General features: G+C 36.8%; 1 protein-coding gene across 1 annotated transcript in view; it reads right to left on the reverse strand.

Moving 5' to 3' along the window:
• Positions 1–9,831: 9,831 nt before the first annotated feature.
• Positions 9,832–13,475, reverse strand: part of TMPRSS11B (transmembrane serine protease 11B) — a 31,105-nt gene continuing 27,461 nt past the window's right edge. Inside the window, exons 8-10 of the mRNA XM_021939068.2 lie at positions 12,925–13,184; positions 12,432–12,574; positions 9,832–11,750 (exon numbers count right to left, since the gene is read on the reverse strand). Of these exons, the coding sequence (XP_021794760.2) occupies positions 11,589–11,750; positions 12,432–12,574; positions 12,925–13,184 (565 nt within the window). The 3' untranslated portion in view covers positions 9,832–11,588. The remainder of the gene's footprint in view (positions 11,751–12,431; positions 12,575–12,924; positions 13,185–13,475) is intronic.

The following is a 13,475-nucleotide window of genomic DNA, read 5'->3' on the forward strand; positions in this document are numbered from 1 at the left end:
TTTATTGATAGATCAGAAGTGTTGGTAATAAGAAAACATCAGGGTTATGAATAAAATAGCATCCTTAATAAAAAAGAAATAGTCACACAACAAAAACCTTTTTACTTTAGTTCAAGAAAAATTCTTAGTATATTCTATCACAATGAATGTTCCCTGTCAAATCACATTTTCATATGAATACTGATATTGTGAATATATATATATAAACACATACACACATATCTTAAAGGGTTCAAATATTGACTTAAAATACACATTTTAGAAAATTATTTGTGTAAGGTATGTACTTATATTTCACAGTTATCCAAACATTAAGTGTTACAAGTTAAATTCAGTTAATTTTGCCATATTTTATATATGTAGATGAAAATTCCTTGTGAGCTGAGAGTATGTTCTTAAAATTTTGCCATTAATGATCACTGTTCACTTATTGTGATAATTATCTAGTTAGATACTTTAAAAATAGACGCATGTGTAAATACATAATTGTACGATTCTGGTTCATGAATATTTAACAAGTAAAATATGTGTATTTACATATGTTTCAACAGAGAATACTTATGAAGCAATGATACTGTGAGATTCAATATATTATTCATGAAGGCCTTTAGAAAGCAAAAGTTATTAAACAAATACAAGGAAATCCTAATCCTCATCACTATCAACAACAATTTATCATTTGTTTTATAAGAAAAGAAAATGTTCCCTCCACTACCTGCTCTCTACAATAGTCGCACATTCATATTATTTTTCATTCACCAGAGGTTTAGCTGCACATCACCTTTCTGAAGCACTCTTCAGATCATTACAAAAAAACTATAAATTGCAGACACAAGTGTGACAGGGTTGTCTCTGTGCAGGAAACCAAAAATGCTGTGGAAAAACTACAAGTTTCTTACCCAAAATTAGCTGTTTTACCGCAATCTTTGGATGGGGGTCACATTGGGGAGATAGTGTTCATTCTATTGATGTCAGAATTTTAGGCAAGCAAATCTCCACTTACCTATACATAATGTGCTGATATAATGGCTGTTCAAGTAAATAAAGAAAACTTCTGCACTTCTTTTGTCGTGATCAGTTCTTCTCTGGTAAATGTGCTAACCACAATGACAGTTGAGATTTTGAGGGCTGGGTAAAACAGCAAAAAACAAATAAAAGGAAACTTGTTTAACAAGTGTGATGACAGCTATGAATCTGTGATTTAAAGGAAGAAATGTAAATCCCCTTTGAGTTGGATATTTAGAAAAAAAAAAATAGATATTACTTGGATTGGTCTTCTGAGAGGTCCACCCTCAAAATACCACCACAGATTGGTGAGTCGGTGTTCTGACTCAAGTTCCATCCATCCTTTCACGGCATAGAGCTCCTCCCCAGAAAAACCAACGATCTAACAGAGATGTCTTTGACAAATAACTTAAATGCAAATTGTTTTTATTTGATACAATTATTCTGCCACAGCGTTACTCATTTGAAACATGCTTAATCCAAAAATTCTCAATGAGGCTCTGCATATACTTTTGCAGAAATTGATTTACAGAGGGAGGGAGGTTTTAGAGTAAGAAATAGTTCTGGTTTAGAAATTCTTTATAGGAAATGGAATTATTTAGTCAAGAGTTGTTTTACTAAGTGAATATGGTAATTCAATATAATACCACGAAAAAGAAAAGAAACACTAAATAAAATTGCACAGTTTTAATGGGTGCTAATAAATGTATTTAAATTCATGTACATGTTTATAAAGACATAAATAAATATCCGAAAATATCTGGAAGGATTCACAAAATAAGAATTACCTCAGAGAAGGAAAGAGACCAGAATTGGAAATGATGATTGGAAAAAATATTAGCCTGATCTGTAATGGGTTCATTTTCTTCACAAACATAATGTATTCATATATTTCATATGTAATTAAAAACGATTAGAACACTTATTGAATTGAAATAAAAGCTTATCTTGTATATGGATCTGAGTAGGGAAAAAAGATAGAATTAGCAATAAAATTTAGCTTTTGGGGATGTCAGGACAAAATTAATATAAACTAAAAATGAACTGTATTTGTCGACTTCGTGAAACTTTCCAGACTGAGATGGTGTCTTAAAGCAATAGACACACAATCTATGAGAATACAGTGGATAAAAAGTCTCACAAAAAGTGTCAACTAGTTTTTAAAGCATAGTAAGAATATATCAAGGAAAAAAAATGTCAGAGAAGGGCTTCCCAGATTTGGAGTACACCACTTGGAAAGACACATAACAGCATGTTCTTTAAATCCCAACTAATTGAGGGGTTGAAACACAGGCAACATGCAAGGACATGATGGGACATGAAAAAGAAGTATGTAGCAGCCAGATCCTGATAGTGCATCTCATTTTTGTTCAGCTGGACACCATGACTACCTCCATGAAGCTAGCCACCAGTCCAGGACCACAGAGATGAGAAAGAGCTCTTGAGGGGCTCACAGTCTAGTAGGAGATTCAGATGCATAATTTTTACATCTGTGGAAAGTGTAGTGACAGGTGTAAGCCTGGGGCAACCTGAAGCCACCATCCTGGGGATGTAAGGAAAGGCTGCCTGGTGGGAGTTACACCTGAACTGTGTTTTAAATAATGAATAGGAAGAGTAAGTCAAGCTTTTTATGGATTTGCAAGTCATAATAAAGAATATGGGTTTTATTTTCTAAGCGCGGTAAGACAGGGAGGTAAGGGGAGGAGTAGGATTTTAAGCAGGAGATAGAAATGCTGCCAGACTAATTCTCCAAGATCATTAAGATGATTGTTCTTGAAGAATGCCATTATAGCACATTAAAGATAGGTAGGAGGACTAACAATTCAGATGGCATGCCACATTTTCTTTTTAAAACAAATACCAGATTAATTTACAACATAGTACCTCTCTGGCTCTTAAGTTACCTTCTCTGATGATGGCTTGGTTTGATTTTTTAAAATCTTCTCTTTTTTAATCAAATGCCTGGGAAAGGTAATGTGGGAATGCTCTCTCATTACTCTGGTTAGTGATTTCTGTCTCATTGAATGTTGTCTTTAGCAGATGAGATAAATCTGACTTAAAGAGCATAAATCTAAATTTATAAAACCTGAGGTGGTTATTTAATGGATTCTTGTATAACATGTATTCCTATATTTAGTGAAAATAAAGTTTTGTTTTTACAACCATGAGTGTCTATTGTGACAAATTTTAAATGAAGATAATTAATTTTTAAGGCAACAACACAAGAAAGTATAATATATTGGTCAAGTGGAGTGGCTCACTCACGCCTGTAATCCTAGCACTTTGGGAAGCCAAGGCAGGTGGATCACCTGAGGTCAGGCGTTCAAGACCAGCCTGGCCATCACAGTGAACCCTGTCTCTACTAAAAATATAAAATTAGCCGAGCATGTTGGCACACACCTGTAATCCCAGCTACTCAAGAGGCTGAGACAGGAAAATCACTTGAACCTGGGAGGTGGAGGTTGCAATGAGCTGAGATTAAACCATTGCACTCCAGCCTGGTCAAGAAAAGCAAAACTCCACCTCAAAAAATAAAATAAAGTAAAATAAAATAATTTTTAAAAATAAAGTGTAATATAATTATTTAATTTTCACAATAAAGCATAATAATTATGCAGGACAACAACATATTCTAATATAATTGGGTTATTTTGAAACCCATTAATCACTATAAACTGTAAGTCTGAAATGCCTTTAACACATATCATCATGAAATGTTTCAAAAACAGATTCTTCTGAAACTTTCTCTTGCATTGAAATTATGAAAAATAAAAACCAGTAAGAGACTTTACTCACCACCATCAGTGGCAGGCAATACTTAGGGCATTTAACAACACATCTGGCACAGTGGCCAAAAGCTCGTTTTTAATGTTATCAAACAGAAATTGTGCCCCAGTTGCATTATCTAGTGAAAATTTCTTTCAAAAACATAAATGAGAAATAATTACATTCAGTGGTGTGGGATTAGTGTCTAACAACAAGGTCTTGATACAGGCAGGAGGGAGCTAATTAAAAACATTTGCCAATTTCCACAGTATAAATACACCATGGCCAATTTCAAGCTATATACATGACATCACTATGGATGTAGGCAAGGATGAGCAGTAGCATTCTATTATATATCGCCACCATATGGATACAACATATGCAAATAATCTCAAGACCATGAATACTAACAAAATTTAAAATAATGAAGACATCATGCATTTTGAGTATTTACTACCTTTAATTTTTAACTATTGCTGTTTCACTACTAGCTTATATGATTCTTGAAGTTTTAACACTCAGTTCTTGTACATTGCTGCAAGCCAGATTCAGCACATCATTGCTTCACTTTAACGATTAAAATTTACAAATACTTCACAAGTTTGAATTTTTGAAAAGACTTATAAAACTCTACACAGAGTACTCACATAAAGCTTTTATATACAAGTATATGGCCGGGCGCGGTGGCTCAAGCCTGTAATCCCAGCACTTTGGGAGGCCGAGAAGGGTGGATCACGAAGTCAGGAGCTCGAGACCATCCTGACTAACACGGTGAAACCCCGTATGTACTAAAAAATACAAAAAGCTAGCCGGGCGAGGTGGCGGGCGCCTGTAGTCCCAGCTACTCGGGAGGCTGAGGCAGGAGAATGGTGCAAACCCGGGAGGCGGAGCTTGCAGTGAGCTGAGATCCGGCCACTGCACTCAAGCCTGGGCGACAGAGCGAGACTCTGTCTCAAAAAAATAAAAAAATAAAAGTATATGATAATTATACACTGTACACATGTATCAAAATAGCACATGTACTCCCAAAATATGTAGAAACTATTATATATCAATTAAAAATGTAAAAATAAATAAAGAATGCAAAGCAGCAAGAGAGAGCGTGTAGGCAAGTATTAGGGGAGCCAAGAGATATACAGGTGCAAATGCCCCATGATCCCTACTCACACATACACACGTTTTGTCTCCAGATTGAACCACCAAAATCAATGTGATGAATCTTAACTTCATGAACACTCAAGGGAGAAGTTCTCAGCAGGATCTTGGGTCTGTAAAGCAAAATGGCCCAGAGGTTGCTAGGAGAGCTTCGGACTTTAAACCTCACTTAAATCTCACTGGACCTACTTTGACCAAGAGTCAAAGCTAAGCAACTTTTTTTCCCAAAGAAAAGTATTCCCAAAGAAAAGGATAGAGTTTTCCCAGTCCAGCTGTATATTAAGTCTATCCTATACAAAATCCAATAATGAAATTAACAAAAAATAATGTCTCAAATATATGTTACCCAAGATGATTTCAGGTTCATGCTTTTGAAATGTAGAAGACTGAGAAAAGATGAACAACTCTATTTTGACATACTAATAAAAACTGCCTATTAGATTTTCAAGAGGATATTTTAGAGCTATGCCACCAAAGGTTCAGGGGGATGGCAAAACAGTGACTTCTAAAGCTACAATTAAGACACTTGGAAGTGGAAGCATAGAGTTGGCATGGAAAGCCATTGAACAGGCATGTGTGGTGGCTCATGCCTCTAATCCCAGCACTTTGCGAGGCCTAGGTGGGTGGATCACCTGAGGTCAGGAGTTCAAGACCAGCCTGGCCAACATGGTAAAATCCTGTCTCTACAAAAAATACAAAAAATTAGCCAGGCATGGTGGTGGGCACCTGTAATCCCAGCTACTTAGGAGGCTGAGGCACGAGAATCGCTTGAACCCAGGAGACGGAGATTGCAGTGAGCCAAGATCATACCATTGCACTCCAGCCTGGATGACAAGAGTGAAACTCTGTCTAAAAAGAAAAAAGAAAGCCATTGAACTGGATAAGATCACTTAGGGTGTGAGTGTAAGTAGAGAAGAGAAGAGATATGAGCCTGAGCTTTGGGACAGTCCAACATCTAAAGTTGGGGAAGATGTGGAAGATCCAGCAGAAAAACTGAGAAGAAATTGCTAATGACATAGAAAGATTGCCATAAAAGATGTTTTGTTTTGTTTTTTTCTGGAAGCCAGATAAAGAAAGTGTTTCCATAAAACATGATCAACAATGCTAAATATTACTGATAGATTAATTAAATGAAGAATTGAGAATTGAGCATTGGAGTTGCAACACAAAACTCATTGGTGACCATGGCTAATGCAGTTTTGGAGGAACATCTGAGTCAATATTTGGAGTGAGTTTGAGAGGGAATGAATGGAAAGGAAGAAAAGACAGCACTTTGAACTAGTTTCACAAAAAAATATAGCAGGTGAAGATGTAGGGTTAAAAAATAAGCATGTTTTTATCTGGAAGATACTGCAGAGGTTACTGTGTCTATGGAAATGATCCAGTATAGAGGGTAAAATTGATGATATAAATAGGGATGGGCAACAGTTACAGAAATAAAATCTTTGAGAAGGTGAGTACAGATGGGTTCGTAGCACACGGGCAGAGTTTGGCCTTAGAGTGGTGTACAAACAGTTAATCCTTGTAACAAAAAGGAGGATAGACGGCAATAACAGCTAACGTCTATCTTGCATTTGCTATGTGTTCTAAGTACATTACTTTTAACTCCTTGAATATCCCAAAAGAACACCATAAAGCAGATATCATTCTTATGCCCATATCACATCAAAGAAACTGAGACATAGTGATTTCAAATAATTTGCCCAAAGTCACCCATCTTGTACGTGGCAAAGCCAGCGTTTGCACAAAGGCTGTTTAGCTCAAGTTCAGTTACCTGTACTGCCCTTTGAGAAGCAAGTAGATTTTTAAATTTTTATGGTAAGTGCCAGTAGAAACTCTCATCTTGTTCCTCTTGCTTTCTTGGTGAAATAATGAGCATGATCATCTGGTGAGTGTAAGGAGGAGAAAAAGACAGTGTTGGAGTTAAGGGCAGGAGAGAAGTGAATGAGTTATTGAGGAGAATAAGAGGGCATTTTGGTTAAGGAAGTGCAAAAGGATTTTCAGAGAGCATTAAGGATCTAGCTGAGGTTTATGACTATGATTTTAAAGAGTAGTCAGCATGATGTGTGTTTTTTCCAGCTAAAATCAACAACTATGGTACATGCACTAAAAAGTTGAAGAGTTGGATTGAACCGTGTTTGTGTTTTTGCCGAGCTAGATAGTGAATGGGGAGATAGGGGCGGGGGCAGTGAGTGTAGATGTCATGACTGATCACAGTATTTAAGTCATGACAAATGGCAAACGACAAGCTCAATGAGGGGAACATGAAGATATTTGCGGGTATGCCAAAAAATAAAAATAAAAATTCTAGTCAATGGAGAAAAACTTCTAGCAGACTTTGAGCCATTAGACCAATATCTAAGACCAAATTTTTTTTTTTTTTTTTTTTTTTTGAGACGGAGTCTCGCTCTGTCCCCCAGGCTGGAGTGCAACGGCACAATCTCAGCTCACTGCAAGCTCCACCTCTGGGGTTCATGCCATTCTCCTGCCTCAGTCTGCCAAGTAGCTGGGACTACGGGCGCCTGCCACCACACCCTGCTAATCTTTTGTATTTTTTAGTAGAGAAGGGGTTTCACCATGTGAGCCAGGATGGTCTTGATCTCCTGACATCTGATCCGCCTACCTGGGCCTCATAAAGTGCTGGGATTACAGACGTGAGCCACTGCACCCTGCCTCTAAGACCAAATTTTTAAAAATAAACTTAAAAACATTTTTAGATACTTGTTATCACTTTGTCTCTTCTGATTTATTTTTCAGTGAAAGTATTCCTTGAATGCATTAATAGAAAAGTCTGTGCTGCATAACAAAATACTGCCTTATGAGTTAAAAAAAAGAGTTCTCATCCACTGATAAGTTGGAAGTGTTTCTACAGTAGACATAATCCTTGAACAAGGAAGTCACTTTCAAAAATTCCTTATTAAAGCCAAAACTAGTTGGTTAATTGGAGGCTTTGCAAGAAGGAGGGAACAACCTTGTCAACTTTGTGCTATCATATATGGCATTAATTTTTTTATTCTTTAAAAACATGCCATTCTAATTAGCACTGCATTCACAAAAAGATCTTGGCTTATGCTTCATAGTTCACAAGACAATATCCGTATCTTATATCACAAAGAGTTTCATATTTCAAACACATAAATTTGTATGTTTCTCAAGAACATATGGACATTTACTAATAGTTGTGGTCCCGCTAGTCAGTGATAGTATGCTCTTTGTCAAATTCTTGCTCAGTGGATTCCTTCAAAATGTACTTCAACTTCCCCTACTTAAAATCAGGAAGAAAGAATTAAATTAGACCAAGTTGTTCTTTGTTTTATTTCGTTTTGTTTTGTTCTGCTTAGCCGGGGGATGAGGGGAGCGTAAGATACCTCCTTAATCATTCATCTCTGGTTTCTTTTCCATACCACTTATGAGTTAAAAGCATTTTAAGAAAATCTTTTACTTTTTAATAAAATGGTGACTAATTTTATAATGCAAATAATGATACTTTTGTCAATTTCGCATTTTAATTTTCATGCATTGTGATTAGTGTCGTTGGTTTTATTTCTCAAGGCAGACCTCTAATTCTTTGCTTGTGTGAACTTTTCAATGTGCTGTTAACATCAGAAGGCCAGGATGGTGCAGTCTATTACTACCAGAAAGAAAGAAAAAACACTTACTTTTAGCTGATCCATCACACATAGAGTCCATATGAATGTGAAGATTCTAAGTTCTTAAGACTGAAGTAAAGGCTGCTATTGCACCCCATAAAGAATCCACCTTTTGCTGAATAATAACTGCTTTACCTTATATAATTTGTCCCACCTGCTCCTTACCTACACCAAGCCTGGAGATTGACCACTCATGCTATCATATCCCTCCTTGTTCAACCAGAGAGCCTCATTCTCGAGGAATCTTCACTCTTCATTTCTTTCTCATGGACCCCTTAGTCTCACAACTTCTCTTCCTCCACCAATCTCCCACCCTCCTTCAAATTCCCGTCCACCCTTTGCTTCCAATCACTTTCCTCTTTCTTCCGTATTGGGGTTATTACTCATTCGGTTCCATTTGTTTTCCCTCTGGAAGAAGCAAGGGACAGACTGTGATTCAACTCATGATGTTGGGGATAAATTAAATGTTTGTAACATCTGACCTCTGAATTAACTATCCTCAAGACAAGGAAATCATTACACAGCCTGCAATACCTTTGGCCTCTTAGTAATATTAAAGTTTGTTCTACTTTGAGTTGCACTATAAAAGGGCATCTTCTGTTATCCTACCAAGGTATATTCCTAGCCCAAGGAAAAGGGTGAATATGTGTTCATTTCTTACTAGGACAGCTGCAGTAGCTTTCTAACCTGTCTGCCTGTATCTCATTCTGTGCTCTTCACCCCCACTCCAGCCAATTGTCTTCATCAAAGTTAAGTAATCTTTTCAAAGTATGTATTAGATTATCTCACTCCCTTTGCTTAGAAAACTCCTGGGCGTCCCATTGCAGTTAGAATGAAAATCCAAGGTCTTTACCATGGCTTACCAAGTGGTACTTGACTTGGCCCCCAGCTACCTCTTCCATCTTCTTTCCTACCGTCTCTCATTTATCCACGGGGTTTCAATCACATTGCCCTTCTTTCTGCCCCACATATCCATCTCACTTTTCTCTCTCTCTCTGGATCTTATACTTGGGTCCCTTTGGATATCTTTTCTTTCATATGTTTTCTATGTTTTGGCTTTTCATTCTTTTTTTTTTTTGAGATGGAGTCTTGCTCTGTCACCCGGGCTAGAGTGCAGTGGCGTGATCTCGGCTCACTGCAACCTCCACCTCCCGGGTTCAAGGGATTCTCCTGCCTCAGCCTCCCGAGTAGAGGTTCTACAGGCAGGTGCCACCACGCCCGGCTAATTTTTTATTTTTGGTAGAGACAGGGTTTCACCATCTTGGCCAGGCTGGTCTCAAACTCCTGACCTTGTGATCCACCCGCCTCGGCCTCCCAAAGTCCTGGGATTACAGGCTTGAGCCACCGCGCCTGGCTTGGTTTTTCATTCTTTAGGTACAGCTCAAATGGCTACCCCCTCAGAGATGTCATTCAGACTTCCCAATGTAAAGTATAGCTTATCTGCTCCATCATTTTCTATCACATTACTTTTTATTTCCTTTATAACATTTATCATAATGTAAAATTATTTTATTTATGTGTTTAGTGCCTATCTTTATTCCCTAAATGTGGTATCCTTGAAGGAAGACATTGTATCTATACCTGACATTTCCTGAAACACATTAGGGACTCAATAAATGTGTGTGGCTGGCCCAAAACAGAAGTGAGGAGAGAAAGAAACCATCTTGTCACAGTTGGTTATAGATTTGCTTGATGTCAATATGCATGTCATTTGAGCCATATTTTATAATAAAGAATAAAAGAGTAACTCTACAAACAACTGAAGAAAGGAGTATTTTTTTATTTTATTTTAATGACCTTTAAATTTTTGGTGACTTTTACATTTGGAAAATTACATAAGGTAAATTATTTGTAGAGATTACAAAGTTAGCCATCCTTATGATTGCACTTTTACTATAAGGAGATGCCACACAGTTCTCCGCCCTTGATGACCTCATATTATTTTGCTGCAAGTGAAAGCAAATGACAAAAGATAAATATGAAGAAAATGTTGTATAAATAATTGCCACTCAAAAGTCATTCTTTAATTCCTGACAAATTTTGGATCTAAACTCAATGAGGACAAATTTGTGTAAGGATAAATTTATCAACTTATCACAGATGATGGAGAGTGACTTTAAGCAAATCATTTCTCTTCTCTGGTCTTCAGTTTCTTGATCTGTAAATTGAAAGACTCAGTCTAGTTGGACCTCTGATACTCCTTCTTCACTGCAAGATTGCATGATTTTATGAGGTACATTAATCATTTCACATATAAGTAAAAAATTAATTTACACTGTCGCACATATTCCAGTTTAACAAAATGAAATTATAATTTATATAATAAAAAGTAACTCATTTGATAAATCCCCTATATATGTTCTCATACTTTCAAAATTCATATTTTATTTTCTTTTGATTCTGGAAAACAAATTAAGGTCAATTCTGAATATAATGGTAAAATGAATCACAACTCAGCTATTAAGAAAAATTATATATTAGCCTTCTTTATTTTCTTCTCTCTCTCTATTTTTTTTTTTTTTTTTGAGACAGGGTCTCACTCTGTTGCCCAGGCTGGAGTGCAGTGGTGACGCAATCATAAATCATCACAGCCTCGACCTGCTGGGCTCAAGCAATCCTCCCACCTCAGCCTCCTGAATAGCTGGGACTACAGGTGCACGCCACCATGCCTAGCTAATTTTTGTATTTTTTTGAACACGGATTTAGTCATGTTTCCCAGGCTGCCCTCAAACTACTGGGCTCAAGCAATCCGCCTATCTTGGCCTCCCAAAGTGCTAGGATCATAGGCATAAGGCACTACACCCAGCCTCTTCTTATCTCTTACATTAATTTAAAAGATTAATATATGCAAGGACAGTGTTTTAGATATAACAAAATATTAATAAAGACATTTATATTTTTATATATAATAAAACAATTAGTTTACCAACAATCAAAATAAAAATATCCTGAAGCCACAGATAAGGATAACCTGCAGTTGTCTTTATGTTCCTTTGTATAATTCCTTTTCTTTCAGAGTCCAGTCTTGGATATAATCCAATTGTGATAAGAAGTCACTCGAGTATAGACACCTGGCTTATTCTTTTTACCACATTCATCACCCCAGCTTACTATTCCAACAAGATGCCAGATATTTCTGGAATCAGGGTAAGCTAGTGGTCCACCAGAATCATTCTAGAAGAAGAAAAGAAAAAAATGTTTCTTGTCTTAACAAAAACTTTCCTTTTACCTCTCCTGTGGAGTTGTCAATACCTCCTGGGCACCGAAACCAATTCACTCTCTTTGGGCTTAGAACTCTGAAACCCTTAGGATTTTTTTTTAAACGCAAGACAGCTACAAACCAGAGTATATGGCCTAAAACTGCCAAATGTTGACTTGAGCAAACCAGAGTTTGACTTATATAATGAGTGCAGCTTGAATATGGAGAAGGTGACTTAGCTGCTTGCACTGAGCTTAAGTCTCTATGATGAAGCCTCTGAGGAACGAGTAACATAGGCACATGCCCAGGCTCCTGATGCATTTCTGGATAAAGAGAAGACAACATTCTAGGTCTGCAGGTTGCCCAGAAAGTAGGACAAAATTCGTCTTGCAAACTTCTTCTAAGTATTATTCTTTGTGTGAATTCCTAGATTGGAAACTTCACGAGGGCAGGAGCGTGTTCACCTCCACATCCCTAGCATGTAGGCTAGTGTCTGGTACATAAATGGGATTAACATATTAATAGATTTTAGTGTATTGAAATACAAAACTACTATGTCAATATCATTAACACACAAAAAATATTTTATGTGGATAAAAGCTTCCATTTGATTAACTGTTTGGGAGAAAACAATTGGTTAATGTAACTAGACATACCTGACATGCATCAGCTTCTCCTGACATAAATCCAGCACATAACATTGTATCAGTCACAAAGCCAGAGTATGCATACGGGGCATTGCAAATTTTGTTGTCAATAATCTTCAAAAAGGCTTCTTGAAGTATCACTGGAAATGAACCTAAAAGCAATAAGTACTGCATATTATGCAGATCTTAGACTTTGCTGGGACAAAGAATATCTACAGCATAAAGCAGATTCTCTTGGTCACCAACAGTCAGGCCAGTCCCAGGTTAGATTAGTCTCTTTCAGGTGTTTGTAATTGTTGGCTGCCTAACATAATTTCAATTTTTCCAATTCCTATTCCTAGAGATATTTTAGGAAGTGAAGACAATTTGACATCATGCTTTTTGTCCTACCACTTGGTTTTCTTTTCAGTATATTTACTGATTGATTAATGGCATGAGGGGATGATTGATTGATTAAACAGTTATTCCCATGCAGCTATTATGATTTTATAAAAAAACTTACCATTCATGTTAAGTGTTCCCCATCCTGTAACAACAACACTGTCATTTTCTGAGAGCTTCATTTGGGCTTCAGGAAGACAAATCCTGCGAACGTACTTAGTAAAAGAAACTTCTTCAGCAAGCTGCACAAGGGCAATATCATCATGAAGCCCAGGACTGCTATAATTTTCATGAAAAATAATGTTTTGGACTTTCCGTGTCATATATGGTTTATTTACTACAATTCCAAAGTTGACAGTCCAATCTTTTGAATTATTTTTCCTAGAGGACACAATGTAATTAGAATACACTCAGTTTCTGGGTCACAACAGTGTTCGTAGTGGTGATTATCTCACAAATTTAAGGCATGAGATTTCCAAACAACACTATAACCCACTGAAATTCTATTTGGAAAAATATCTTTGACATGGAGCTGTTGTAAATGTTGCAGTCACATAAAAATAATGCTGAGGACTCTGACTTGTCAGCTTTCTGCAGATCCCTTCAAGTAGAGTCACTGATGTTTTCCCCTGCTTCTTCAGTTCCATCCAGTTTCTGAACATTTAATTTGGT

Source organism: Papio anubis, chromosome 3, assembly GCF_008728515.1.
Source record: "Papio anubis isolate 15944 chromosome 3, Panubis1.0, whole genome shotgun sequence".
Taxonomy (NCBI): domain Eukaryota; kingdom Metazoa; phylum Chordata; class Mammalia; order Primates; family Cercopithecidae; genus Papio; species Papio anubis.